The 26,767-nt window shown below is 55.3% G+C and overlaps 1 protein-coding gene across 3 annotated transcripts in view; it reads left to right on the top strand.

Annotated features, from left to right (window-relative positions):
• The first annotated feature begins 8,223 nt into the window (after positions 1 to 8,223).
• SLC12A3 (solute carrier family 12 member 3) overlaps positions 8,224 to 26,767 on the top strand; it is a 28,810-nt gene continuing 10,266 nt past the window's right edge. The window contains exons 1-21 of one of the 3 annotated variants that reach the window (XM_040982114.1): positions 8,224 to 8,532; positions 9,614 to 9,757; positions 10,891 to 10,966; positions 11,941 to 12,036; positions 12,296 to 12,435; positions 12,645 to 12,755; positions 13,860 to 13,971; positions 14,127 to 14,257; positions 17,299 to 17,383; positions 18,106 to 18,260; positions 18,507 to 18,614; positions 19,034 to 19,157; positions 20,331 to 20,432; positions 20,658 to 20,813; positions 21,481 to 21,580; positions 22,429 to 22,540; positions 22,830 to 22,970; positions 23,305 to 23,411; positions 24,090 to 24,172; positions 25,601 to 25,678; positions 26,286 to 26,387. In XM_040982114.1, coding sequence (XP_040838048.1) covers positions 8,254 to 8,532; positions 9,614 to 9,757; positions 10,891 to 10,966; positions 11,941 to 12,036; positions 12,296 to 12,435; positions 12,645 to 12,755; positions 13,860 to 13,971; positions 14,127 to 14,257; positions 17,299 to 17,383; positions 18,106 to 18,260; positions 18,507 to 18,614; positions 19,034 to 19,157; positions 20,331 to 20,432; positions 20,658 to 20,813; positions 21,481 to 21,580; positions 22,429 to 22,540; positions 22,830 to 22,970; positions 23,305 to 23,411; positions 24,090 to 24,172; positions 25,601 to 25,678; positions 26,286 to 26,387 — 2,542 coding nt within the window. In that variant the 5' untranslated portion in view covers positions 8,224 to 8,253. The remainder of the gene's footprint in view (positions 8,533 to 9,613; positions 9,758 to 10,890; positions 10,967 to 11,940; positions 12,037 to 12,295; positions 12,436 to 12,644; positions 12,756 to 13,859; positions 13,972 to 14,126; positions 14,258 to 17,298; positions 17,384 to 18,105; positions 18,261 to 18,506; positions 18,615 to 19,033; positions 19,158 to 20,330; positions 20,433 to 20,657; positions 20,814 to 21,480; positions 21,581 to 22,428; positions 22,541 to 22,829; positions 22,971 to 23,304; positions 23,412 to 24,089; positions 24,173 to 25,600; positions 25,679 to 26,285; positions 26,388 to 26,767) is intronic. The other 2 variants (XM_040982115.1, XM_040982116.1) reach the window with 2 other exon arrangements.

Below are 26,767 nucleotides of genomic sequence, written 5' to 3'. Positions count from 1 at the left end.
GCACACATACACATGCACACACACACATACCATGTGCATGTATAGCAAGGCAAGACCTTAGGAAGAAGCACACAGAAAGAGGAACATCGGAGGCAGGAGTGCCCACGCTGCAAGGTATCCAAGCCATCGGGAAGTGACCAGGCTCCAGATCAAGATGAAGAATTGGAGACCATCCCACAGCAAGCCCCCAGTCCTGTCTGGCCCTGTCCCAGCTGGCCTGCTTCTTGTGTCCCAGAGGAGTGTGTGGCTGTTCATCTCTCCATCAACTTTGAAGCAGGAGGCACAGCAACACCGGGGTGAGTTGAGGGGCCAACCAGGTGTCACTGGCCTCATGGTCAGCCCTCTCCAGGCCAAACAGCAGCCTGACTGGGGCATGCAGCTTGTTCAGGAGGTGAGTATTGGGAACATCTGGAGAGGGAATGGAATGCAGCCCTTGAAGTGGAGGTGACTCAGGCTGGTCACTGGGACTGCAAGGAATCCAGCACAAAGGGCTGGTGGCCTGTGTATATATTCATATACCTTACAAGGAGGAAAACCTTTTTCAAAGCCTTTTATGACATGAAAGATGAGAGGAGTTGCAAAACTAAAACTTTAAACTCTGCAACAGTGCAGCCCTTGCTGCACACAGCTTGGGTCAGCTCTACCCTTCTCCACTCTGCCAGCATCCTAGAGCCTCTCGGGCACTCTTCAGACCAGTAGCACTTCTACCCCATGGTTTATTCCTTCATTGACATGGGGGCACCCAGGCACTGGGTCATGTGTTTTAAATTCTCCACAGTGAGTCTGATGTCCTTGTCAAGGATAGGCAATCCTTGTTCTGAGCAAAAGCAGGGCTGGAGTAGACCTGTGGGTCTCTCCGCATGTGGGTGCCCCCCTGCTGCCGGACAGAAGTTGAGCATTCTACCCAGGTTAGGACAAGCTGCTTCAGCCCACAAGGCCAGCTGTCCAACATGGCTGTTGATCCTGGGTGGCTGAGCAGTAGAAATGGCAAAAGGTAAAAAGCGTCGCAGGGGGATCAGAGTGGATGTTGGGGAGGGGCATCCCTTTCCTTGGGAGACCACGAGAGAAGAGTCATTGGACAGCTCCAGCTGAATGCCCGGCCTCTGATCAAAGATGGGCTTTCTCTGTCTACCATTGGCAAATCCACACTTTGCCCTGGTCCGCCTGAGGGTGCTGCCAATTGCAGGTCCCTATGGACAAGGCCATGACCTCTGCTCCCTGTGTAGCCTCTCAATCATACAGCTGGGTGACTCCTTGCCCTAGCAGTGGTCAGCCAGAGCAGGAAGGCTTACAATGGGAGCTGGCTGGAGTGGAGACCCCTGAGAGCCTTCCTGTCCCCCCACCCACCCACTGCAGTACAGTGCAGCCTGAGCCAAGTGTTGCATTGCAGTTGGAACCTGGTGTGCAGGGTAACCATTGCAGAAGAGCTCTGGGAGCTCTGCTTTGGATAATAGGGGGCTCACCAGCTGGTTTCCAGGATTGGGCAAACAAATAATGGAGGGGGCTGTGGGTAAGCCCTGAACTCAGAGTCTCTACAGTTTTCTGAATGGATTATGCTGCTTCCCCCCCACCCTTTAAGATTTATTTTATTTGAAAGGCAGAATCACAGAGAGGAGGAGAGACAGAGATCTTCCATCTATAGGTGTGTTCTCCAAATGGCTGTAACTCCCAGAGCTGAGCTGATCCGAAGCCAGGAGCCAGGTGCTTCTTCCAGGTTTCTCACATGGGTGCAAGGGCCCTAGGCTTTGGGCCATCCTCTACTGCTTTCCCAGACCACAAGCAGGGAGCTGGATGGGGAGTAGAGCAGCCAAGACTCAAACTGGCACCCACAGGGGATGCCAGCTCTGTGGGTGGAGGCACCATGCCCCAACATGTGATTGTACACATGGCCCCACCGACAAATAGCAGACAGCCCTCTTGAAGTTTCTGATCTGAGCCCCATTTGCCCCCACTCCAGCTCTTTAGCATCCCCATCTTTAAGGCAAATGTTAAATCAGTCTTGGGGAGCAGGCAGTTGGCCTAGTAGCTACGACAGTATATCCCCATCTGAGGGCCTGGGTTTGATTCCCGACTCCAGCTCCTGACTCTGCCTTCCTATACACGCAGACCCTGGGAGGCAGTCATGATGGCTCCAGTTGTTGGGTTCCTGCTACCCATGTGGGTGACTTGAATAGAGTTCCCAGCTTCCAGCTTTGGTCTCAGCCCAACCCTGCCCATTCCAGGCATTTAGGGAGTGAACCAGAAAAGTAGGAGCTATCTAGCTCACCCTGCCTCTTAAAATGTTTCAAAATAGAGAAGTTTTAGCAGCTGCCCTTACCAGAAAGCCCTGGCTCCAATTAGACCAGAGTGATGACTTAGTTCTATCTCAGTTTTCTTTTCCAGTAGCTTTAGAATTAGCATTTAAGATTAGTATATTTGTATCTTTAGAGCAGTATTCGTGTCTACAGTGATTCATCCCAAATCCTCACTCTTGATCCGCAAGCCCAGGCCAGGGTGGCTAAGGCTTACATACTTTCCATTCCCTGTGGCCAGGACTGGAGCCAGCCTGGGGCACCTTGGAAAGCAGCTCTGAGTGTCCAGGCCTTCTGGTCCCTGCCATGATGAGTGTTCTGATCAGACATGCACCTGTGCAATTTGACCTTGGGCAGTAGAACCACACATTCTCTACTGCTTCCAAGAAAACAAACAGGGTTCCTGTAAAGCTAGAAAAGCAACAAGTGTGTGTGAAATGGAAGGCTGGGGCAGAAGGGACCGTGTGCGCGTCTCCTTGATCTATTGGGTGGAGGAGCACGTGTTGCAACTGTAACCGAGGGTCTGCAGCTCCATGTAGAGTGCTACTACCATCTGTGCTGAGGAAACTCCTCCGAGTGTGGGTGCATGGACAAAGGGTGGACAGAGTACCAGAGGGAAAGAGGGAGAGAAAGGAATCCGCTCTTGGATCACATTGTGGCTACTGATCACGATGGCACTCTTTGCCTGACCACCAGGAAGCTCCAAGCTCACCCTGGGGTGGGTATGGGTGGCCTTCCCTCTGAAATGATACCTTATTGGCTTTTAGTGCTATTTCACTGTCCCACCTCTGGGCCAGTCAGGAGAAATGATCCCTGCCCTAAACCCAGGCAGTGTTTTATTCAGAGATTGTAGGGCTCTGTGGCTTGGGTTGTGGCTGCTGTTGGTATTAGGAGCTCCTCTGAGGCACAGACTGCTCCCAAGGCGGGTGTCATGCCTGGTCCCTCCACAGCCATGTGGGGTCTCATACATTACCAGACTCTATAGTGGCTTGTGGTTCCCAAAGAAGTCTGTCCCTCGAGAAAAAGGACAGGAGTGCTGCCTTCAATGAATGAAAACGCCTGAACTTGTTGTTTGCATGAACTGTCAGGAGCATCGCAGTACAGTGCTGTATCCCGGTGAGCAGCACAGGGCCATGATGGACAGGTCTGTGTGCCCCCACGAAGCCCCCCAGGAGTCCCAGGCTCTCAGGCCTGGCTCCTAGAGAGATTACATCCCAACTTGCCCCTGGCTTCCCAGGTTTGCACGGTCCCTCCGCCTCCCCCCCCCCCCCCCCCCCCCCCCCCCCCCCCCGCACGCTACAGGTATGGCTGTCTGCTCCTCTCTCCCTTGTCCTCAAGCAAGCCTGTGAGCCTCTCGAAGGACAGGGATGCCAGTAGCCCTGCGCCCTGGTGTGGGCTGGCCTGGAGCAGCCACTGCTGGGCACAAGGATGGATCCCTGTGCCTTCCATCCCAGAAATGGCGGAGCCACGAGGCAGAGGAAGAAGCCGGCGTTGTTTGGTATGGTTGCTGCAGCTGGTGTTGTGAATCAGGCCGACGAGCAGCGCATCCTCTTACCCGGCTATTTCACGACACCAGGGTTGCATCATACCCATCCTCTCCAGGCAGACATCGTGGGACCAGTGGCAGCTGCGGCGAGCTACGTGGGGGTGGTAAGGGTTGGAGCGGGGTGGGCCTGCACAACGTGCTCAGGACTATTCCCCACAGTCTCTTGCTCTTGCCTCTCTTCCCAGACTTCTGGACTCTCCCCTGGTCCAGGTCAAGGACATGGTATTCAGGCCCTCTTGCCAGGACTCTCTGTTCATACACCTTGCTCCTGTGCCCCACACTCAGAGTCCAGCCTATTTCCCCCACTTCCCTCGAATCCCTGTTCCATACAGTGCTGCTTGTCTTCACTGGCTTGGATCCAGACTTCTCAGCAGTCTGCCACCCCATCACTGCTCCCCTGACCCTGCCTCTCCTGTCAGCTGTGCTGACCTCTGACTCATCTTTGCCTGGCCCTTGCCTCAATAACCAAGTAATCCAAAAAATGCAGATAGAGCAGAAAACGTCTAACCCTGGCCTAGAAGGCCAACATTCCTTGCCATGAGCCCCATCTGATCGGTCCCTCTGTTCTAGCCACATGGGCCTCATGACTAGTCTGGGGTCCTGTCACAGGGTCTCTGTGCATACTCTCCCCTGTGCCTTACACCCATGGTGCCCATATCCACTCCCATGTGGCGTCTCCTTCTCGTCCTAGTCCGTACTGGCCTCCACTTTCTCCCCATCAGAGAAGTCTGAAGCTGTGCCTGAGGAAAGCCTTGTGTTCCTGCCAGCACTGACTGCTCCTCATTGCATCTCTCCTGCTAGAATGTGAGCTCCAGGTGGGCAGGGGTCCTTGTTTCATTGCCTGTGGTGCCTCCTTTGCCTAGTTCAGGGTGTGGTTACACAATAGGTGCTCAATAAATGTGGAATGAAGAAACAGACTTCTGTCAGACTTGGAGCCTATAATTTCATTTCTTTTTTTTTTTTAAGATTTATTTATTTTTATTGGAAAGATATATAGAGCAGAGACTGTGAGAAAGTTCTGGGATTAGAACCAGCACCCATATGGGATCCTGGCGCGTGCAAGGCAAGGACTTTAGTTGCTAGGCCACTGCGCCAGGCTCAAACCCATAATTTCTTTCCTCTGCGGCAACACAGCATCCAGTCCCACCCACTGCTTCCCTTGTACCAACCCCATCCTCCATAAGCCCCCGCCCCCTCTCGCTCAGGACAACTCCCCTCTGGTGCAGGCCAGCTACATGATCTTCCGCTGGTCCATCGGGTTCAGCAAGGAGGTCTGTGCCAAGGAAAGTGCCTGGCACACAGGGAGGGTGGGGATGCGCAGTCAGTGCCAAGGTACTTGGTGGCTCTCTCCCAGCTCCTCCACTTCTGCCCCTGCAGCTAGGTTTCCACTTGTGAAGTTTCTAGGCTGCTGAGTCCCTCTGGGTTCTGTGCTGTCCCCGTTGTCCTCATCTAGGAACCAGAGCGCCCACACTGTCTGCACCCTGGCTGCACGTGGCCAGCTGGCACAGACAGTGCCTCCAGCACTTTGCTACATGCAGCAGCCAAAAGAATTGAGGCTCCCACAGGTCATGTCTCCCAGGTGGCTTTGCAAGGCAGGGACTTAATGTGACCTGGTCTTATGTTTCCATCCAGAGGGTTCTCTTGTGACATTCCGGGAAAAATCAATTGGGGGGGGGGGCAGAAAATGGGGGAGGGAAATCTCAGACTATACAAAATTATATGATAAATTTCAAACATAAAATTTTTTTAAAAAAGGAGGCCTTTGTGGGTATGACCCAGATTTCTCAGACCATCGGAACACTTCTTAGGGATTTGTGGTCTGAACAAGGGACTGCAGGTCCCCCTGGAGCATTCTCTGGTGGACCCTGTGAGGATCCTCTCCTGGGAGGCCCAGTGAGGACAGGCAGAGAGCCGTGACACTCCAGGGCCCATGCAGATAGGCAGTGGCTGGGGCTCAGGGGCAGGAGAAACGTGACCTTCCCAAGGTCACCCAGCAAATTCCTCACCCCCTCATTCTGCCCTCAGCCCCCAGCTGCTGGAACCCAGCCCTTTCCCTAGATCTTTATCAGGAAATTTCCACATCAGCTGGAGCCAGGAAGGCATTAAAGAGGGTAGCTACAGCTGAGATTTTTCACCTGATGGTGTCAGGTGGCCATTTAGGAGAGAGGTGATAAGATCAGATGGGCCAAGGGACCCTGGGACCAGGAGTAATTGAGCAGGGAGAGTCCCCCTCTCATCTCTGGAGAGCTGGGTAGAGCCTGCAGAGACGAGGAAAATGGAGTGGAACTAGGGGCCTTGGCCTGGAAATTAAGCTGCCTGGTGTGGGGGTTGGCAACTCCTTGAATGGTGTAAGGGAAGCCCTAAGGATCTGTTTTACAAAATAAACACTCATGGTACATCAAGTTGGCCAAAATGATACACGGGTTCATGGCATTCTTGGGTTCATAGCAAAGGTCTGATCCCCTCAGCTCACCTCTCAGTGCCCAGCCCAGGGCAGCGCACTGAGCTGGCATAGGCCTCTCCCCCAATGGACCCTTCTGTCTGTGCTTTGTTCTGTGTTGCGGGGCCTGTGAGCCAGGCCCCTGCCCAGGGTTGCCCTTGAACAACCCAGGGCCAGACCTGCCCTTCTGCGCTGTACTAGGCAGCGAGGTGATGCAAATGCCCTTCCCTGTGGGGAAACGCATTGAGCCAGTGTGGCCGGGACTGTGTGGGGCTCCAGGACACAATCCCAGCCTTTCCACCTGCCCTTGTCTCCCTATCCCCACAGCCGGTTTCATCTGTCCTGGGTCCCTTAGGACAGGAGTGTCAGCTCCCAGGGTAGTATTCAGGGGCTTGAGGCCTCCAAACACATCCCAGCTTGTCCTCGGGGGACCTGCATGAGCCCCGAGAAGCTGAGTGTTGAGAGGCAGGATGTGAAAAGGAGAGGAAATACGCCCCTCCATCATGTCCCTTCCAAGGATGGCAGGAACCTGAGCCTTAGCCCAGCCCAGGTGCCCAGAGCTGGCAGTGGCTTTTTGGCTTCCAGAAGGAGCAGAACCCCTCCTCCTCTGGGAAGCCTTCCCTGGATGCCCACACCCTTGCCCTCCTCTTGGGCCAACCTCACCAGAGTAGGATGATGGTTCCACCTCTGCTTCCCCCCACTAACTCCCTGAGGGCCCTGGCTCCTACTCTACCTTGTGTGGCAGTGATGGGGAAAGGCTTGGTGAGAAATGCTGAAGGACAGAGAACGCAGCAGAGTGACTGCTGGGCAACCCTTGGGCCTGGAAGCAAACTCTGGGAAAGTGGATGTGCCACGGGGAGCTCTGGAGCTGGAGTGGCCTCCCTGTGGCTGTAGCTGGGGATCAGGCCTTGTCTCCATGCGTGTCCCTTTGTGGGGGAAGTCAGCCCCTCAGGAAGCCATGGCTGGGGAGCCTGAGGCTGTGCCCTCACTGCAACTGGGGTGTACAGCCTTCAGTCCTGGAGGCTGGGCGAGCAGCTGCCCACTCCTTACTCATCCCGGCAAATGTTCAGCCCCATCTTCCATCCCCTGCAACTTGATCTTGCACTGCTGCTCCCTGCTTCGGCTTAGGCACATTTGGCAGCCAGTGTGTCATTCCTGCTGCCCCTGTGCATTCATGGCCGGGTCTCACGACATTGACAAGTTGGCTCCTGACCTGACCTGACAAAGAGATGGAACTTCCCTCCAGAAACTCTAGAACCCTGAGTTATAACCCCTGCAGACAGGGGCCAGGGCCATGGCTATTTGCCCTGGAGGCTGCTGGCTTGCTCCAGTCCCAGGGACTTGCTCATCTAGCAGTGGTGACAGGTCACATCCCAGACTGGCTACATTGTAGGTGGGGTAGTATTAGGATGCACTTCCGGACACTAAGTGGTCCAGGCAGGCCACATAAGGCACTTAAAGGTGAAAGTTGAAGAAGAGAGACTCACTCGGTACACACATGTCCATCTTTTACGATATCACACCACACAAGTATGCAAAAGTCCGAAGTAAATAAACACAAGAATAAATGCAACAGGTGTGCTGAGGTGACCCTCCGCAGTATGGGGACCACAGACAGTCTCCTGCAGCCTTCCCTGCTGTCCTGCCTGCTGACCACTGGCTGGGTCACCACTGTAGCTAGACTCAGAAGAGCCCTCTAAGACCTGGGAAAGTCTGGTTCCTAGCCAGGCCAGTCTTTGGGGCCCAGGCCCCCATGTCTGTCTCTCTCTCCATTCTGTCTCTCCTGTCTTTCTCAATGATCCAGTGGTAGGCAGGACAGCAGCGGGTACTTGCACGCACCCCTCCCAGCCTGCTTAGGGACCCTCCCCACCAGTCACGGGTGGTTTGGCCCAACCTCCCTGCTCCCAGCCCAGCCTATAAAGCCACCCCTAGATTCCTGGCCAGTTCTGGCCCCTCCCTTGCCACCCTGAGCCACAATGGCAGAGCTGCCTGCATCAGAGACGCCCGGGGACCCGACTCTCTGTGGGCGTTTCACCATCAGCACACTGCTAGCAGGCGACGAGCCCCTGCCCCCCGCTGCCTACGATGGCAGCCCCCCCAACCACCTGACTCTGGGCAGCACCCTGTACACACGCACCTTCGGCTACAACACCATCGATGTGGTACCTGCCTACGAGCACTATGCCAACAGTGCCCTGCCCGGCGAGCCCCGGAAGGTCCGGCCCACCTTGGCTGACCTGCACTCCTTCCTCAAGGTACGTGCCATCTACTCTGCTGCTGGGCCACCACCACCCAGGCACCTGCACCTCTCTGAGCACCAGGTCTGTCCTCCGGACCCTAGAGAGGCTTCTCTGTAGGTGAGGGGCTCTCTGTGGGAAATGGGAGCAGCAGCTGCCATGCTCCCAGCCTATGTTGCTGTATTCATCACCTCAAAGACAGAGTGAGCTGCCAGCAGAGATGATGAGCCTCCAGTCAGCACAAGTATGCAAGCAGATATACATGCAGCTGCTAGACATGGAGAAGAGAGAGGCAGTGGAGGCCACCCCAGAGAGACGGCTCTCTGCGTTTGCTGCATGGGCGGACAGGCCATAGTCTAGTTGGCAGCTAGACTATCACCTCCTGTATTCAGCCTTAGTTTTTCCACCTGACAATTGGGCAGGCTCGTTCTTGGGTCTGGGACTAAGATATGGTAAATGCTCAGGACTCCTCCCCCATCCCAAAGCAGACCATCCCTGTAGTCCCCATAGCTACCCAGGGCTGCAGAGATGGGAATGTCAGGAACAGAAAGGCCCTAATGAGGGCTTTGGCCGCTCAAGGCACAGAGGGAGTGACCAACACCCCAGAAGAGAGGCCTGGGTTCGAGTCCCAGTCTTGCCAGATATGCCCTGAGTGGCTTGAACAAAAGGCTTCACCCCACCAGGCTTCACCTGTCCCACCCTCTTCTCAGTCTGTGTAGCTGCCTGTGTAAATCACTAGGCCGCTGCTCTGAGGTCCCAAGGAGGTACCAGTGACAGGGGCAGCCAGGCCCCACTGGTCCCGTGACATTGTGTCCCTTGCCAATGTGGAACTTTGGGAATGGAGTCCCAGGCTCCTGGCTTCAGCCTGGCCCAGTGGGACCATTGAGGACCATTTGGGGGATGAACCATTAGATGGAAGATCGGTTTCTCTCTCTGTGTAACTCTGATTTTCAAATTAATTAATTAATTATAAAACACCCTATGCAGCGACATAGCCAGTGAGGCGAGGAGTCGGGCTGCCCTCTGTGGCACCTGTGGGTGCAGAAATCCTGTCCCACCAGCCTCCCTGATTCAGGGTCTCCGGACTGGCTCCCCGCAGGAAGGCAGCCACCTGCACACGTTGGCGTTTGACAGTCGGCCCAGCCCTGAGATGGCAGACGGGCTGGTAGAGGATGAGCCGGGCCCTGGCAGCGAGAAGAACGCCGGACAGCCTGTGCGCTTTGGCTGGATCAAGGGAGTGATGGTGAGTGCGGCATGGGAGGGGGCCGGATGGCCAGAACATGGGTGGGAGTGTGGCATGGGACAGACAGATCCTTCCTGGCTCCGTTCTCACCCAGAGCAGACTCATTGCCCAGCACGGACCTTGGTTTCCTCTTCCTCCTGGCTACCTCAGATCTTCCCTGGATTGGTACTTCCTGATTCTCATGTATCTCTTGAGACCCAGCTCCCAGGTGGACCAAGTAGTTGGCCACTCACCAGTTCTGTGGTCTTGGGGAAGCTGCCTCACCTCTCTGTGCCTCAGTTTCCTGCTTTGTGAGATAAGCCTTAAAGGAATTCATAGATGCAAAGTCCTTGGAGCCAAGCCCGGGCCTGCAAGGAACCATTACGAGAAGAAACTGTGCTTCTCTCCACAGACACCAGGGGGCGGCACAGAACACCAAAAATCTGCTTTTCTCTTCCGCTGGAGGGGTTTGCCAAGGAATAGAGCGCGCTAAGCAAACCAAGTGTGCTTGGTTGGGTTTGGCCACCGTCCGTGAAGTTTACGGAAAGAGAAGAAATTTTGGCAGGACCTGATCCTGCCTCGGCCCACACTGGCCTAGGTTTCTGTCTGACCCATGAGCTCCGCCCCCACACCCAGAGTCCACAGTTGACCTGTTGCTGGCCAGAGTCCGGTATGGTCCTAGGTAGCATTCAGAGGGCCCATATCTGCACTCCCTGCTACACCCTGGGCCCAGCAGCAGCCTCTGGCTTGCCTGCACATTGGGAAGTGCATGTCGCAGTTGTTGGATCTCTGGCTTCTTTTTGCAGGAGGGGCATCGGCTCAGTGGGAGCTTGTGGAACTCCCTGTAAATGTCAGGCCCCACACCCAAAGCGGGCCACTTGCTGGGGGCCACGTCTGGGGCTGGCAGATGCAAGATCCTGGGCTTGGAATATCTCAGCGTGACCACGCCCGATCCTTAAGCTTCAAAGGAAGAAAGGAGGGTGGGAGCGAGCAGCAGATGGCGCTCTCACTCTCCTACTGCCCAGAACCAGAGCTCAGGACACAGGACGTGAATATCACACACAAAAAAAGTGTCTCTGGGGTTCGGCGTCCTGACCAGGGCCGGGCCTGTGTGCTGGTCTCTGCATGGTCTCTGACCTGCCCTGCCCCCGCAGATCCGCTGTATGCTCAACATCTGGGGTGTGATCCTGTATCTGCGGCTGCCCTGGATCACGGCACAGGCGGGCATCGGTGAGTGCCGGCTTTGGAGCTCCCACCCCAAAGCCCCAGAGAGGTAGGCTTGCCCTTGGGCTGCCAGCTGCAGGCCAGGCCCGTGCCACCCTGGCACTCCCTCAGGCCTCTGCAGAGACAGCAGTCTAAGTGACATGGCAGGGACACACGGGGTGTGGAGGAGCAGGGCACCCCAACTCTGCTCCCCCAAGGAAGTTTCTCCCTTTCTTGAAGCAGATTTCTACTGTAAAGTATGTGAGCCAGGGGGTGGTTGGGGGCTCAGGCACTGGCTCTGCCCTATGCTGTGTGACCCTGGGCATACTGGCTAGCCTCTCTGAGCCTTGGCATCCTCATCAGGAGGAAGGCGATGCCCAACTCTGTGCATGGTTAGGGTCACATTGTGCAGGCAAGTGGAGCTCTGTGTTCAGAAGCTAGAGGTGCCCGGCTCTTCTACCCTCGACGATCCCTCATCTGTCATCCCTTGAGCTTCTCCTCTTCAGAAGATTCCAGGAGGTGGACAAACACATTGCTCAGATGAGAAAACTGAGGCTCAAGGACAACATAAACTAAGCCTCTGTCTATACTGCTGCCATTCATCCCATTCAGGTGCCAGTTTGAGTCTTGGTTGCTCCACTTCAGATCCAGCTCCCAGTATATCGCCTGGAAGGTGGTGGAAGATGGCTTGAGTTCTTGGGCCCCTGCACCCATGTGGGAGACCTGGAGGAAGCTCCTGGGTCCTGGCTTTGAATTGGCTCAGATCTGGCCATTGCAGCCATTTGGGGGAGTGAAGCAATAGATGGAAGAGCTCTCGGTCTCTTTGTCTCTCCTCTTGGTGGCTCTGCCTTTCAAACAAAAATAAAACAAATCTTTAAAAATAACAATAATAATAATAATAATAATAAAACCTTTGGCCTAAAGAAGGGAAGGGACTTCAGACTCCTCCCAGGGCTGCTTGGTGGGGTTACGTCTGACTGATGCTCATGCAACCCCCTCAGTCCTTACCTGGATCATCATCCTGCTCTCGGTGCTGGTGACATCCATCACAGGCCTGTCCATCTCGGCCATTTCCACCAATGGCAAGGTCAAGTCAGGTGGGTCCCGGCCCCTAGGGTCTTCCTCTTGTAGGTTCCCCTGATTCCTGCCTGGGAATGGGTCTCTGGATCCCCACTCCTTTCCCCCCATCCCTTCCTGTGGGACTCCTTGGCTGTTCCTGCGGTTCCAGGTAAGGGTTCCAGACACTTCTCATACCATGGTGGGTCCTTGGTTACCTCCTGTGTGTGACTCCCAGCCCCAAGTCCACCCCTCCAGCAACCCCTCTGGTTTCATGGCTCCCGTCTCTGACCCTGGCAGGTGGCACCTACTTCCTCATCTCCCGGAGTTTGGGCCCCGAACTGGGGGGCTCCATCGGCCTCATTTTCGCCTTTGCCAATGCCGTGGGTGTGGCCATGCACACTGTAGGCTTTGCAGAGACTGTGCGGGATCTGCTGCAGGTGAGGCCAGTCTGGGTGGCCCATCCTGTCCATCTCCGGCAGTGTCTGAATCCATGCAGCAGTCACATTGGAGACCTCAAAAGCAGGGAAAGTGTGGGAGTGTGAAGTTTCCCACCAGGGGGCACCCCCAGATGAAGTACCCCCAGGCCAAGGCAGAGCAGAGGGAGGGGGCCCCAGGTCACTCACAGCCCAACCTGTTTCCCCACTAGGAGTACGGCTCGCCCATTGTGGATCCCATTAACGACATCCGCATCATTGGCGTGGTCACCGTCACGGTGCTGCTGGCCATCTCCCTGGCTGGAATGGAGTGGGAGTCCAAGGTAAGGTGGGCCAGGAGGGGTGGGCTCAAGGCCACAGGTCTGCTCCTGCGTGCATGAACTAGCCAGCCCCACGTTCTGTTGCTGTGACAAAGGGACCCTAGGTGACGGTGCCTTACACAGAAACCTAGGGGTAGGCTTCCCCTGAGCACAGGGGCTCCGTGGTTGGGCACTCAGATGCCTTCTGTCTCTGGGCTTTGCTCCTTATCTGCCTGGTCCACAAAGGCCACAGCAGCCATGGCCACAGTTCAGGTTCTGGGCGAGGGAAAGAGGGTGGAATGGAAGCAGGGAAGTCCTGTTCCTGTTACAGGCCCACAAAGGAGCTCCACATGCCCCACCTGCTCGTGCCCACAAGCCGGAGCTTGCTTTCACAGCCACGCTTAGCTGCAAGGGAGCCTGGGAGGTGTGGTTTTTCTGTGAATGATGTGTCCAGCCCCCCAGGAGTAGAGGCATGCTGGCATAATGAGTTAAGCTAGCATCCCATAGCAGAGCACCAGCCTGAGTCCCAGCTGCTCTGATTTCAGTACAACCTCTGGAAGGCAGTGGAAGATGGCATGTCTACTTGGCTTCTTCCTACCCACACAGGATGGAGTTCCCAGCTCCTGGCTTCAGCCTGGCCTGGCCCTGACTGCTGTGGCCATGTAGGGTGTGGATCAGCCAACAGAAGGAATAATCTGTCTCTGTTGTTCTGCTTTTAAATAGACAAATTAATCAATCTTTCTCTCTCTTGGAAGAAATTCAGAACCCAGAAATAAGGAAGAAGCATTGGGCTACAGCCAGCAGACTGTACCACCCTCTCTTTCTTGAATACACTGAGCTTAATCCCATGGAACAATGCATGACTCTCCTCCTCCTCCTCTTCCTGCTCAAATGCCTCCTCCTAGTCATGCTGTCAAAGCAGGCCCCACCTCATTTCCCCTTGCCCTCACTCTGGTGGATGTCTTGGCTAGGACAAGTAAGAGGCCTTGGCCATCGAACAGCCCCAGCTGCCTCGTATGGGGTTCACAAAGGAGTGAGTGAGTGACTATGAGAGTGAATCCTCGGAACAAGGGGCCAGGCTAGTTTTTTCTCTGGGCAAGCCTGACCCTGGGGGTCCTTTTCACCCAGGCCCAGGTGCTGTTCTTTCTGGTCATCATGGTCTCCTTCGCCAATTACTTGGTGGGGACGCTGATCCCCCCGACTGAGGACAAGGCCTCCAAGGGGTTCTTCAGCTACCATGGTAGGTGCGGGATGAGGCTTGGGTCACGGTGCTGAGTGCTGTGAGATCTCATTTGCTGGATGGGTTCTGGGAGGGTGAGTCCTTGCCATGGCCTCCCATGGCCAGGGGCGCTGCTGGGGAAGGGGCAGGCCCCAACCCAGGCCCTGCTTTTCTAGGGGACATTTTTGTCCAGAACTTGGTACCTGACTGGCGGGGCGCCGACGGCAGCTTCTTCGGAATGTTCTCCATCTTCTTCCCCTCGGCCACGGGCATCCTAGCCGGGGCCAACATCTCCGGGGACCTCAAGGTAAGCAGGACCGAGCTTCCCCCTGCAATGGCCTGGCACCACAGTGGGGAGGTGGCAGCCGGAAGCAGAATTTTGTTCCCTGTTGTCTCAGGATCTGCCACTAGGAAATCCCAAAATACAGCACTGGGACTGAGGGGAACAGAATGTCTAGAATGCAGTCCAGTGCACCCCAAGGTCATGGACTAATGCCAGCTAGATTCTAGGACTCAAGGGGGCACCCCAACATGAACCAGTCCCCTTCCTAGTCTCTGGGACTCAGCCTTTGTGGCCGACTGACCCAGCTGTGCCATTTGGACCCCCTGCCACTCAAGTTGTAAATCTGCCTTTGCTGAGCTGCCAGCCTCATGAAGGACTCTCACTGCCTTGGGGTGGCAAGGTTCCTTGGCGCAGCCTTCAAGGCTCCTTTTGTACTTCCAGCCTTATGCCCAGCCTCTGTCACCATGGCGAGGATCCTTACCCCAGCTCCAAGAACCAGTGCTTTGCTGGGGCTGCCCTGTCCCTCCTCCATGCCTTTGCTGATACTAAGCCCTCTGTTTGGGACTCCCCAACCCTCACTTTTTTTTTTTACCCCCAAACAGCATGTTCCTCTTTCAAGCACCACCTCCACCATCCCTCCCAGGCCTGCCTGTAGGGTCCCTGCGGGCCATTCATTCTTCTGTGTGTCCCAAAGCCCAGCCTAGAGCCCAGTACACTAGACACTGCACATGTGTTGGTGGACTGAACAGTGGTGACAAGAATAAAAGTTTCAACGGCTGCACAAGGGCAGGCTGGTATTGGCAAAGGCCATGGAGAAGTGTCAGGCAGTGATGGGGCTGGAGCAGAGCTGTGACAGACAGGAAGTCCCTTAGCCAGAGAACTGAAACAGACTGTTGTAGGAGCAGGGAGTGAAGGAGCCCAGATCTGTGCTGAAAATCAGAGCCGACCTCCCTCCATCTCCAGACCCACTTAGAAGGGGCTTCTTGCTGCATTTCTTTCTTCTTCTTCTCTTTTAAAGATTTATTTATGTATTTGAAAAACTGAGTTACAGCAAAATAGAGAGATCTTCCATCTGCTGATTCACTCCCCAAATGGCTGCAATGGCCAGAGCTAGGGCAGTTCAAAGTCAGGAGCCAGGAGCTCCCTCTGGGTTTCTCATGTGGGTGCAAGGTCCCAAGGTCATCCTCCACTGCTTTCCCAGGCCAAAGTGTGGAGCTAGATGGGAAATAGAGTAGCCAGGACGTGAACTGGCATCCATATGGGATGCTGCCAATACAGGCGGCAGCTTCACTTGCTACGTCATGGTGCCAACCCATGTCTTTTGTTTAAGTGAACAGAGATTGTGTATGGAAGATGATTTTGCTGGCAGCCTGCCTCCACTTGGCTGTGCCATGGAGGGCGCACTGAGGACCTGGGAACAGGAGCATGGGTCAGGCTCTAGATTCCCCTAGGGAGCAGCCTGCAGAGGCTTGGGGTGGCTGTCCAGAGGCTGGGGCTATGCTCAGACACCCTAGCTTCTCTCTGAGACCAACTTGAAGCAACTCCTGGTGCTTCCTCAGCTGCCAACGGGCCCGGCACACAGGCATGGGCCAAGCAGCCAACCTGGAGCTGGATGGGGCAGGTACCTCTGCTGTGTTCTAAGCATCCTTAGGCCTGGAAGGGACCCTTGGCTCTTGCTTGGCCAGTCCTTGGCCAGTCCTCTTGAGCCTGAGTGCATGAGCAGCAGGGCAGCTCACTGCTGTGAGCCTTGGGAAGTGTTTCCTGAAACCTCAACTACTCCATCTGTAAAATGGGACCAAGACAGCCCCCTCAGAGAGGACCCAGGTCATGGAACATGCTTAGAACACTGCTGGGCAGAGAGGAAGTGCTAAGTGTTGTTAACCTGATTGCCTTCACTGTGACATAGAGAAGCAAGACAAGCACAGAGAGGTTAGAAGGCCAGTCTGGGACCACACAGGCGGCAGAGGAGCAAGAGGACAAGGAGGTCAGGCCCCAGCAGGACCACCACCATTCAACAGATACTCTGGGTGGTGTTCTAGGGTGTATATGTGTGCAGGGCCGTCTTCCAGCCTCTGCTACCTTTTATTGATGGGCACTCACTATTGGCCCAGATGGAGAATTTAAGGCTCAGAGATGCTAAGGAGCTTTTCCCAGGGCTCACAGCTGGGAAAAAAAGGGCTAACATGTAGACCCTGATATACCTGCTGTGTGATTTAGACCAAGATGTGGGGGTCAAGAGGATGGGGCTCCAGGGCTGGTGTGTCTGATTTCTGTGAAAGTCCCAGCCTGTGTGGCTGAACCAGGACCAACCCTGGAGGCTAAGGCTTTGGGCATTGCTGGGGTCAGGACCAGAGTCAGGTCCTCCACAGCATGCTGCCCTCAGTGTCTTCCAGTGACTAAGTAGGGGAATGGCATTTGAGAATGTGCCCAGAGGCATGGCTCATGCCATGTGTGTGATTTGTAATTCAGTTAGGAAACCACAGAGTTCTCCGGTGACATGAAAGGACAGGGTTTGAGGTTTGTCTTTTATTCTCTGGCTTGTACGGTTGCAGAACAAAGTCACTTAGGGCCTCGTGTTTCACACGCTGTGTGGACTGGCAATGAGCGGGTCTGGGTGCAGCGGCCTGGTGCCTCAACATCTCTTGTGCAGCACTATGCATCACCCCACTTCTAGATGGGGGCTGAGGCTGGCAGTGTAGCCCACTGCCCAGAGGACCACCTGACTTGAAATCAAGCAGGCTGTCCACCAAGCTCCTCTACCCTGACCCCATTCTTACCCCCACTCTTCCCCACCCCCACAGCTGGCATGGGCAAGGACGTGCTATGGTCAGCTGTGGGGCTGTGGGGTTTTCTCACCCACCCTGGGCTCCGGACGCAATCTCTGCCTCTAATCTTGTTTGTGTCTGTCCTCTTCTATGGTTCTCCGTTGTAAGTTTCCTTCCTTGCTATACTGGAGGGGGGCTCTGAGGGGTCAAGGTCAGGAGCTGCCTTTCCTCATCAACTTCAGAGAACAGGAACCCAGAGGGAGGCCCAGAGGCTGCCTAATGATCCCTCTCTGTCCACAGGACCCTGCTGTGGCCATCCCCAAGGGGACACTCATGGCAATCTTCTGGACCACAGTCTCCTACCTGGCCATCTCTGCCACCATCGGTAAGTAGCCAATTCTTCCGCTCAAGGAGTCCTGACCACTAAAGGAAGCCCAAATGGTGAGGTGTGACTCTAAAAGGGGGAATTGGCTGGAGGACCCATGATCCCAATGCACAAAGGCTAAGCCCTATTTCCCTGCAACTTGGCCTTGACCTGAACCTCTCCATGAAAGGAGGGAGTGGAACAAGAGGGGGAGTCAGACCAGGCTTCTCTGGTGCTCAAACCTTGAGCTTCCAGAGTCAGTGATGTGAGGGTCGTACCAAACATGCCACCCATCAACCTCAAAAATGATGGAGGTGGTGACGATGATGATGGTAATGGTGACAGTGGTGGTGGTTGATGATGATGGTGGTGGTGGGGTGATGATGGTGTCGATGGTGATGGTGTCGATGATGGTGGCGATAATGGTGGTGATGTTGATGATGATGTTAGCCACTGACTTACCCCTACCTCTCACCACAAACCCAGACCCTGCCATTGCCCTCATTTTACAGAGGAGAAAGTGGGGGCTCAGAGAGCCTGAGTTATTGGTGCCTATTTTGCACTGAGCTCTCTGCTGAGGCATGCTACTGCCACATGGCTGAGGAACTTGGCCCAGCTCCTGGCCACTCTGCTTCAAGCACACTGTGAACTTGGGCAGGTCCCTCAGGACCTTGCCCCAGGCCACATGGTCCATACAGGGGCCCAAGGAGTCATCCCTCCATACACCTCCCTTCTCCCCTCAGGTGCCTGTGTGGTTCGCGATGCATCTGGGGTCCTGAATGATACCATGATCCCCGGCTCGGGCACCTGTGAGGGCCTGGCTTGTGGCTACGGCTGGAACTTCACTGAGTGCTCCCGAGAACTCAACTGCCGCTATGGCCTCATCAACTACTACCAGGTATGGGACCCCTGGGCTAGGCCTGCATGGATGTAGCTGGGTCCCAGGCTTGATGGAGAGAGGGTCAGAGCTGGGCAGGGTGCACCTATGCCTGGCCCCTGCCTGTGCGTGGGTGCTGAGATATCTGAGTGAGGATCTGGGTTTAGAGGGGGTTCCAGGACCCCTCAGTAGGGGCTGGGATGCCATGGGCAGGGCTCCCAGCTCAGTCTCCCAACCTTGGGGGTCCTTGAACCCTTATTTCCACAGACCATGAGCATGGTGTCTGGCTTTGCTCCTTTGATCACAGCTGGAATCTTCGGGGCCACCCTCTCCTCTGCCTTGGCCTGCCTCGTCTCTGCTGCTAAAGTCTTCCAGGTTGGGCACAGTGAGGGGCAAAGGCAGGGGATGTGGTGGGGGTCCCTAGGAGACTGCAATGAAGATCCAGAAATGTCAGGTGCCTGGGGGCCAGACCTGCAGCCTGGGCAAGGGAAAAGCCCCTTTGGTTTGAAGTGTACCTGCTTCCCAACACCTGCATTTCCTGCCTTGGCCCCAGGCCCTCATCATGACCTCAAGTTTCACCCCAGATGGTTGAACCCTCTTGCTTGCCCTTCTATTGTCTTCCTGGAGACATGGGGAGGTGGGAACATTCCAGACATTGGGACCCAGGTGGGCTGAGCACCTAGCTGAGGTTACAAGGACTGGGGGCAGCAGCGCAGGTGGCACGAGGTGGGCCCAGCAGAGGGCAGGCAGATGGCCAGTGCCAGCTAGGATGAGTGTGGTGTCCATGCCTCTAGTGCCTGTGCAAGGACCAGCTGTACCCACTGATTGGCTTCTTCGGCAAGGGCTACGGCAAGAACCACGAGCCCGTGCGTGGCTACCTGCTGGCCTACATTATCGCTGTGGCCTTCATTATCATTGGTAAGAGCCTGCTGGGCTGTGGTCCAGGGGTCTCAAAGGCTAGCTCCTTTTTCTTCCCCCCCCCCCGACCTCAAATCCTGCACCAATCAGGCACAGGGGATAATTCTCAGGGGGGGCGTGACCCCCCCACGCACCCCGAAGGCCTTGCCCCCCCCCATGGCTCCAACTGTGCTGCAGGCCCCTGTGTTCTAGCGGAAGGGACCATGGTCACCTTCCCATGTTGGGTACCTGGGTGTCCTGGCAGCTGGGATCCCCACCCTGCTCCCAGATGAACCCCAGGACTCCTTCGGGTCACAGTCTGACAGTCTCTGGGACCTCACGGGTGTGGGTAGTGGCCGGCTCGACTTCTTGGACCTTCATTTCTGGACTTCTGGAGTTTAAGGGGTGGATGACTTAGGAGAGAGAGCCCAGTTAACAGACTGCCTTTCTATCCAATGCTTTTATTTTTGCTTTATTCGAAAGGTAGAGAGACAAAGAAAGGTTTCTGTTATCGCTGGTTCACTCCCCTGCAGGACTGACCCGGGCCTAAGCCAGGAGCCCAGGTTCAAGCAACATCTCCCATATGGGAGGCAAGTACTCTGCTACTTGAGCCATCACCACTGCCTCTGAGGGTACATCAGCTCGAACCTGGGTGAGAAGCAGAGGAGCTGGGATTGAGCCAGGCACTCCCATATGGGCTGCAAGTATACCGAGTGATAGCTTAACCGGCTGTGCTGCAACATCAGCTTGGTGTTGCTCCTGAATTTCCGATCCAGCTCCATGCTGATATTCAAGGGAGGTAGCAGAGGATGGCTCAAGTACTTGGGTCCCACTTGGGAGACCCGGATGAAGTTCTGGGCACCCTGCTTCAGCCTGGCCCAGTCCTATTTGTGTAGGAAGTGAATCAGCAAATGAAAGTTCACTCTTTCTCTGTCTCTGCCTTACCAAAAAAAAAAAATGGTATGCAGTCCCTGCCCTTGGCACAGCTCAATGGGGTCCGCTCTCCCATTGCCAGCAGCATATAGTTTTCAAAACATCCTTTTGTGCTTCACAAAATGTTAAGTCCATTTCACAGATGAAATGGTTGAGAGTGACTGAGCCTCAAATGGTCTGTCTAGGCCACCCCACCCCAGCCCTGTGAGGCAGCTGAGTTGCCCCATAGGATGCCCTCTCTCTCCCCCTGGGTCCCCGAAGCCGAGCTCAACACCATTGCCCCCATCATTTCCAACTTCTTCCTGTGCTCCTACGCCCTCATCAACTTCAGCTGCTTCCATGCCTCCTTCACCAACTCCCCTGGTAAGTAGGCTCATCCCCATCCCCCTTCCTGGGGGTGGCTCCTCAGGCCCAGGGTTTTGGTGTGGAGAGGGGATGGGATGTGGTGAGACAGAAGGCATGGGCAAAGGCGGAGCCCCAGGTCTGGGCATGGAAGACATTGCAGCCTGGGCTGCATCCAGTGACTCTGGCCCAGGAGGTGGCTCCAGAGCCAGGGGGCATCCTCACTGACCACTGCCCCTGGCTCAGGGTGGAGACCCTCCTTCCGATACTACAGCAAGTGGTCAGCATTGTTTGGGGCGGTGGTCTCTGTCATCATCATGTTCCTCCTCACCTGGTGGGCGGCCCTCATCGCCATCGGCATCATCCTCTTCCTCCTGCTCTACGTGATCTACAAGAAGCCAGGTGAATGCCTACCTCCCTTTCTCTCTTCTGGAGGCAGCTATGCAAAGCAGCTGCCCATTGGCACAGCTGGAGTGCTCCGTGCCCAGCTCCATGTCCTTGGTGGCCTCCTCTCATCCATCACTCCCCATAGGGTGGGCATTCTAGGAGACACACCTGCACAGAGCCCACATCTCTGCAGCTCAACCACCCCAGCACCCTACAGTTAGTTCTCTGATCAGAGTGACTTGAGTCACTTTCAGGGCTGCATGAACCCCTTCCCCAGGGCCAGACCCCTGGGCTTGTGAGGAAAACAGTCAGTCAGACACTGGGCAGGGGACTCTGTGCAGCAAGCAGGATACCTGGGGAGATGGCCACCTGAGGGCAGGAAGCAGAGAGCTGCAGGAACACCTGTCTGACCAGATCACCATGCGATAAGTTGGTTAGGCAAGAGGGTGTTGATGGCATTCAATCCCTGCAGGTGTAACTTACATTGGCACCCAGATGGCGAGTGGTCCCTAGCCCCAGAGATATTAGGAGCAGGCTACAGGCTGCCTGCCAAGTGAGCCTGCCTCCACAGGTGTTCATGGCTTACAGAAGGCTACCTGACCCTCCTCTACACAGCATCCCTGCCTCCACTTAGCTGGCGTCTCCCAGCCATTTCATATCTTCCTCTTGCTCTCCTCTGTAGAGGTAAACTGGGGCTCCTCGGTGCAGGCTGGCTCCTACAATCTCGCCCTCAGCTACACAGTGAGCCTCAACGAGGTGGAAGACCACATCAAGAACTACCGGTGAGCAGTGCTTTCAGGAGTCCCCAGGTCTCCACCTGTGGCTCAAGTTTCCCCAGTAGGACATGCCCTGCCTTAAGGGCCACATGGTGTTGGAATCACCATCCTAGTCACCCCACGAGGCTATAGGTGACCAGCCTCCACTGGGCACTCTTCAAAGGCAATTCTCCTTGGCAAAGGCACTGCCAAATCATGCACCTGCCACTCCCTGGGTGCCACATTGGCCTCTGTGGTGTCTACAGAGCAATTCAACAAGTTCATGGAAACTAAAGGCTTTTGAGCTTCCCTGTAATTATATTGTACATACTATGAGCCAAGTAACTCACACAGTGCCCTCCGCAGCCTGCTGGCAACCCTCTGAGGCTCGTGATCTTACTAGCCTAGTCACAGACAGGGACAGGAGCCCAGAGTGCAGTAACAGGTGCCAGGTCACACAGCTAAGGAGCGGCTGATGGAGTCGCTTCCACAGACCCTGGCTGTGGCCTTCAGGCAAGACCCCCTTGCTGTCTCTTGGCACAGAAGCCCACTCCCCTGCCCACAGGACCTGGTGAGTCCACAGATGACCTGCTTCCTTTTGCCCACTCTGGCCAGGGCAGGATCACCAGATGGAGGTGTTGATGGCCTGGGTAGACAGTACAAGGAATACTTCTTGGCACTTGGTACCCACCAAAAAAGCTACAATGGCCGTAGAAGTGACCCTCAAGTCATAGCCAGGAGAACAAGCCTACACATGCAGAGTCTTGCCCAAGGCTATCTGTGATTCAGGGAAATCCTGGAGGTGGTGGGATCCCCTACCCTGCCTGGGGAGGGCTATCCTGATGGCACCTGCCCTTCTCCCTGTCCCTCCTCAGCCCTCAGTGCCTGGTGCTCACAGGGCCCCCAAACTTTCGTCCAGCGCTGGTGGACTTTGTGGGCACCTTCACCCAGAACCTCAGCCTCATGGTCTGTGGCCACGTGCTCATTGTAAGTGTCCTGACCCCTGGGTGTGGGGAACAAGCACTGCTGTGAGGGCTCCTCAACTGTCCACGCTCTCTGCTTCCAAACCCCTCTTGAGGTTCTCCCCATGCCCCAGCTGGCACCCACTGACCCCCTCCCACCTCTTCTTCTTCCTCAACCCACCAGCCCCATAGAGGAACTCAGGAAATGTCCCATCCTGGGGCAGCCTCCAGGATGGAATAGGGGCTGGATCACTGCCTGGAAGGGGAGGTCCTTACCTTTGCTCTCTGAAGTCACTTGTCCCTGCCACCCACAGGGACCCCGCAAGCAGAGGATGCCGGAGCTGCGGCTCATTGCCAGCGGTCACACCAAGTGGCTGAACAAGAGGAAGATCAAAGCCTTCTACTCCGATGTCATCTCCGAGGACCTCCGCAATGGCGCACAAATTCTCATGCAGGTGCAATATTCTATGTGAGACAGCTAACTACTTGATATGGTGGTGATTGCCTGGAAAGGAACAGGTTCTTGGGCCTCCTTGGAGCCCCTTTTGATGCAGCAGACAAAATACAATTTATTTTTTTTTTGTCTGAAAGTTAGAGGTAGAGACATACAAAGGAATGGAGCACTCTCCCACCCACATGTCCTCCACAGCCAGGACTGGGCCAGGCCCAAACTGGGAGATGTACCTGTGGCTGGGACAGAGCTCTGGCAGGTGTTAAGCCTACTCACTGGTCCTGCAACCCCATACTCATCCCCACTCTACCCTCCCTCCTACACCTCAACCCCTGTAGGCTGCAGGTCTTGGAAGAATGAAGCCCAACATCCTGGTGGTAGGATTCAAGAAGAACTGGCAGTCAGTTCACCCAGCCATGGTGGAAGGATACATTGGCATCCTGCAGTGAGTGAGGCCAAGACAGGCCAGGGCAGGGTAGTTGGGGGCCTGGAGACTGATGACTTGCAGCCTTTGAACAATTCCTGTGTCTGGGATCTTGGGGGAGAAGCAATGAGTGCTCTTGGAAGCTAATTGATGGGTCTCTAACCTGAGGAAGAAGCAGGTGGGGTTGCCATGGACACCAGAGCCAGCAAAGCCTAGGCTAGCCACCCAAAGAACAGAGTGAAGAGAACCAGACATTAAACTACAGGGAGCAGTTATTGCATGGATGGGACCATTCCTGTGTGCACGCCCAATCTATAATGTGTCATTCCACCTGGCCACTCCTTCAGTTGTAACAGTCATAGGCCAGTTACTGCCCAGAACTGAGTTTTGGCGTCTGCAGAATGCATACAGTTCACATCTCTGCATCTGTGGGCAAGGTTGTGGGCATCATCCAGATGTAGCAGGAGGGCAGGGCCTACCTTGGTCTCCCCATGAGAGCAGCAATTCCCGTAGATGGCAGAGTTCAAGGGCTCCTAGGGGCTTTCCAGTTCTGCCGACACACTATGCAGAGGGCCAGCATAGTGAGGCCCCCAGAGGAGGAAGGGCTGACTGAAGGCATCTGGTCTCCTGGAGCCAAGGTCACCTCCCTGGTGAGACCTGGGAATGAGAGAAGGCTGACTGCATCTCCTCTCCTTGCAGTGACGCCTTTGATTTCAACTACGGTGTATGCGTCATGAGGATGCGGGAGGGACTCAACATTTCGGAGGTGATGCAGGCACACAGTGAGTACATAAACACATGCTGCCTCTGCTTGGCACCCAACAACCACAGACTCTGGGGCGGCTCTTGGACTCAGATGCTGCTGAGGATGCCTGCGGCTCCCTTATTGGGTGCCTGGGTCCCATGTCCATCTGCAGCACTGGAGTGCAGTGTCCTAATGCAGAGCCTCAAGGCAGTGTGACAGCTCAAGTCCATGGGCTTCCTGCCACCAGCTGGAGACCTGGATTGAATTCCTGGCTCCAGCCCCAGCCTGGCCCAGCCCCACAGCTCTAGCTATTTTGAGACTAAACCAACAGAAGGGAGCCTTGTCTGTTTTTCTGTATCTCAATGAATATATACAACTTTAAATAAAAACTGGAATTTTCTCTTAAATTATTCCTTTTATTTTTAGATTAATTTATTTTTATTGGGAAGGCAGATACATAGAGAAGAAGGTATAGAAAGATCTTCTGTCCGCTGGTTCACTCCCCAAGTGGCCACAATGGCTAGAGCTGAGCTGATCCAAAGCTAGGAGCCAGAAGCTTCTTCCAGGTCTCCCACGTGGTTGCAGGATCCCAAGGCTTTGGGTCATCCTCGACTGCTCTCCTAGGCCAGAAGCAGGGCGCTAGATGGGATGTGGAGCAGCTGGGACATAAACCAGCACCCATATGAAATCCTCGTTCATGCAAGGTGAGGGTTTTAGCCACTAGGCTATTGTGCCAGACCGCCTTTTATCTTTTTTAAGTGGTGAAAGAGAAGACAGAAAAATTATTAAGGAACCAATGGTTGCAGACTCTGAGAAAATCAGCCCTTGACACTTCTGTAGAGCTAAATGGGTTTCCAAATGGAGAAATTAAAGGCCAGTTCAAGGTCATGCTTCCAGCTGAGGCAGAACCAGGACTAGAGCTCAGAGCCACCCCTCCCCTCCCTTCTCTCTTCCCTCCCCTTCACGATCAGGGCTTTTGTAACCAGGTGGCATAGGGGTGGGCTCGGGATCGTGCAGAGAGGGTCTGGGTCTGGCCTAACGCCCAGTTGCTGCTAATCCTCTTCACACAGCCTCAGTTTGCAGCTCAGTCACCATGCTCCAGGCACCTAGGGGACAGCAGGGATCCTAGGTCTGGGTGGCCCATGAAGATGCTTACCAAGGCAATCCATCTGGCACAGGCAAGATGTCAAGGTCATCGAGGGTCTCTCTATAACCGAGATGGGCTGGGTTAGGAGGAAGGGGGCTCCCAGCTCAGGGGCCCCCTCAACCAGCCGCATTCTAGAGGTAGGCATAAACTTGGCTTATATGAGGAGAAGGAGGAGGAGGTGTGACATGGCTGAGTGTGCCCGAGCCAGGACTGGGTGAGGAGCCAAGAATCCCTCCTGCTTCTACCATTGTTGAGGTCCCTGGAAGCATCCTCAAGGCAGGAGAGCCAGGGCACAGAGCTGTCCCCTGTCTGTTGCAGTTAACCCCATGTTTGACCCAGTGGAGGATGGCAAGGCAGCCAGCACTGGTGGGACGAGGCTAGCTGTGTCTGGCACAGGTCAGTGTCTGGGAGATTTGGGCCCTCTTCCCTGTGGGGTGGTTCATGGCAGGCCACATGAGCACCTGGCTCAGGGCAGGAAGTGTTTGCATGTGACAGTGGATCCCTAGCAATGTGGCTACATCTCCAAATGGCTGGCCTTGGTGGAAAATACAGGAACAATATATCGTGGGAAGCTACCTGGCAGCCTCTGGACCCCTGTCTTTCTCTGCAAACCTCTACACCATGTTGAAGGTTCCAGGCAGGGAGAGACCTCTCCTTGGTCCTTTGCCACCAGAGCTCTGGGAGGAGGGAGCCCGTAGCAGGTACAGGGGCATGAGTGAGGGACACGGGGCAGGGAGTGTTCAGGGGCATGGACAGTGTGCTTCTGTGGATGTGCCACCCGGAGGGTAACTGGATTCTGCCTGCTCCCCTAAGGGCACACTAGAATCCTGGGATGAGAATCTGATGGCGAACATTGGCAGCAGCCTTGACGGTGCTCTAGCCAGGCCTGCCTGGACGCAGGTGCATACCACCCAAGGTGGTAGATGCCTACCCACTTGCCAGGGCAGCAGGCTCTGTCTGACAATTCCCAGCTCTGCTCTGACCTGCCTCTTCTCTCCCACAGTGGAGCCTGAGGTCCTGGTGCAGGAGGAGCAGGCTAGCACCATCTTCCAGTCAGAGCAGGGCAAGAAGACCATTGACATCTACTGGCTCTTCGATGATGGAGGTCAGGGCCCCAGCTGTCCCTGTGGCCATCTTCCTGCTGTGTCTCTCCATCTCCTGCCCGACCCTTCCCAGCAGCCTCATGTCAAGGCCTCTGTTGGGACCCAGAGCCCAGCAAAGAGGAGCAAGGGCTCCTGCCACTGACCCATGAGCTTTGGAGAGCCTGGCTGGGTCCTCTCTCTGACCTCCAGTTTTTCAGCTAAAAAATGGGAAAACTTAAGGGGGTGCTGCGGGTTAGACTGTCCAGTCCTGGAGTCGTGGGTATGTGACATTGGTATGGGAGACAGGCTGGGGTGCAGGAAAGATGCAGAGACAGTCTTCACTCCCCAAGCAGTAGGCATTTCCTGTGCTTGGGGAACAAAGCCACAGGCAACAAAGGAGACA

This window comes from Ochotona curzoniae, unplaced genomic scaffold (assembly GCF_017591425.1).
Source record: "Ochotona curzoniae isolate NIBS_2020 unplaced genomic scaffold, NIBS_Ocur_1.0 contig_3622, whole genome shotgun sequence".
Taxonomy (NCBI): Eukaryota; Metazoa; Chordata; class Mammalia; order Lagomorpha; family Ochotonidae; genus Ochotona; species Ochotona curzoniae.
This window is presented reverse-complemented; position numbering and strand designations above follow the sequence as displayed.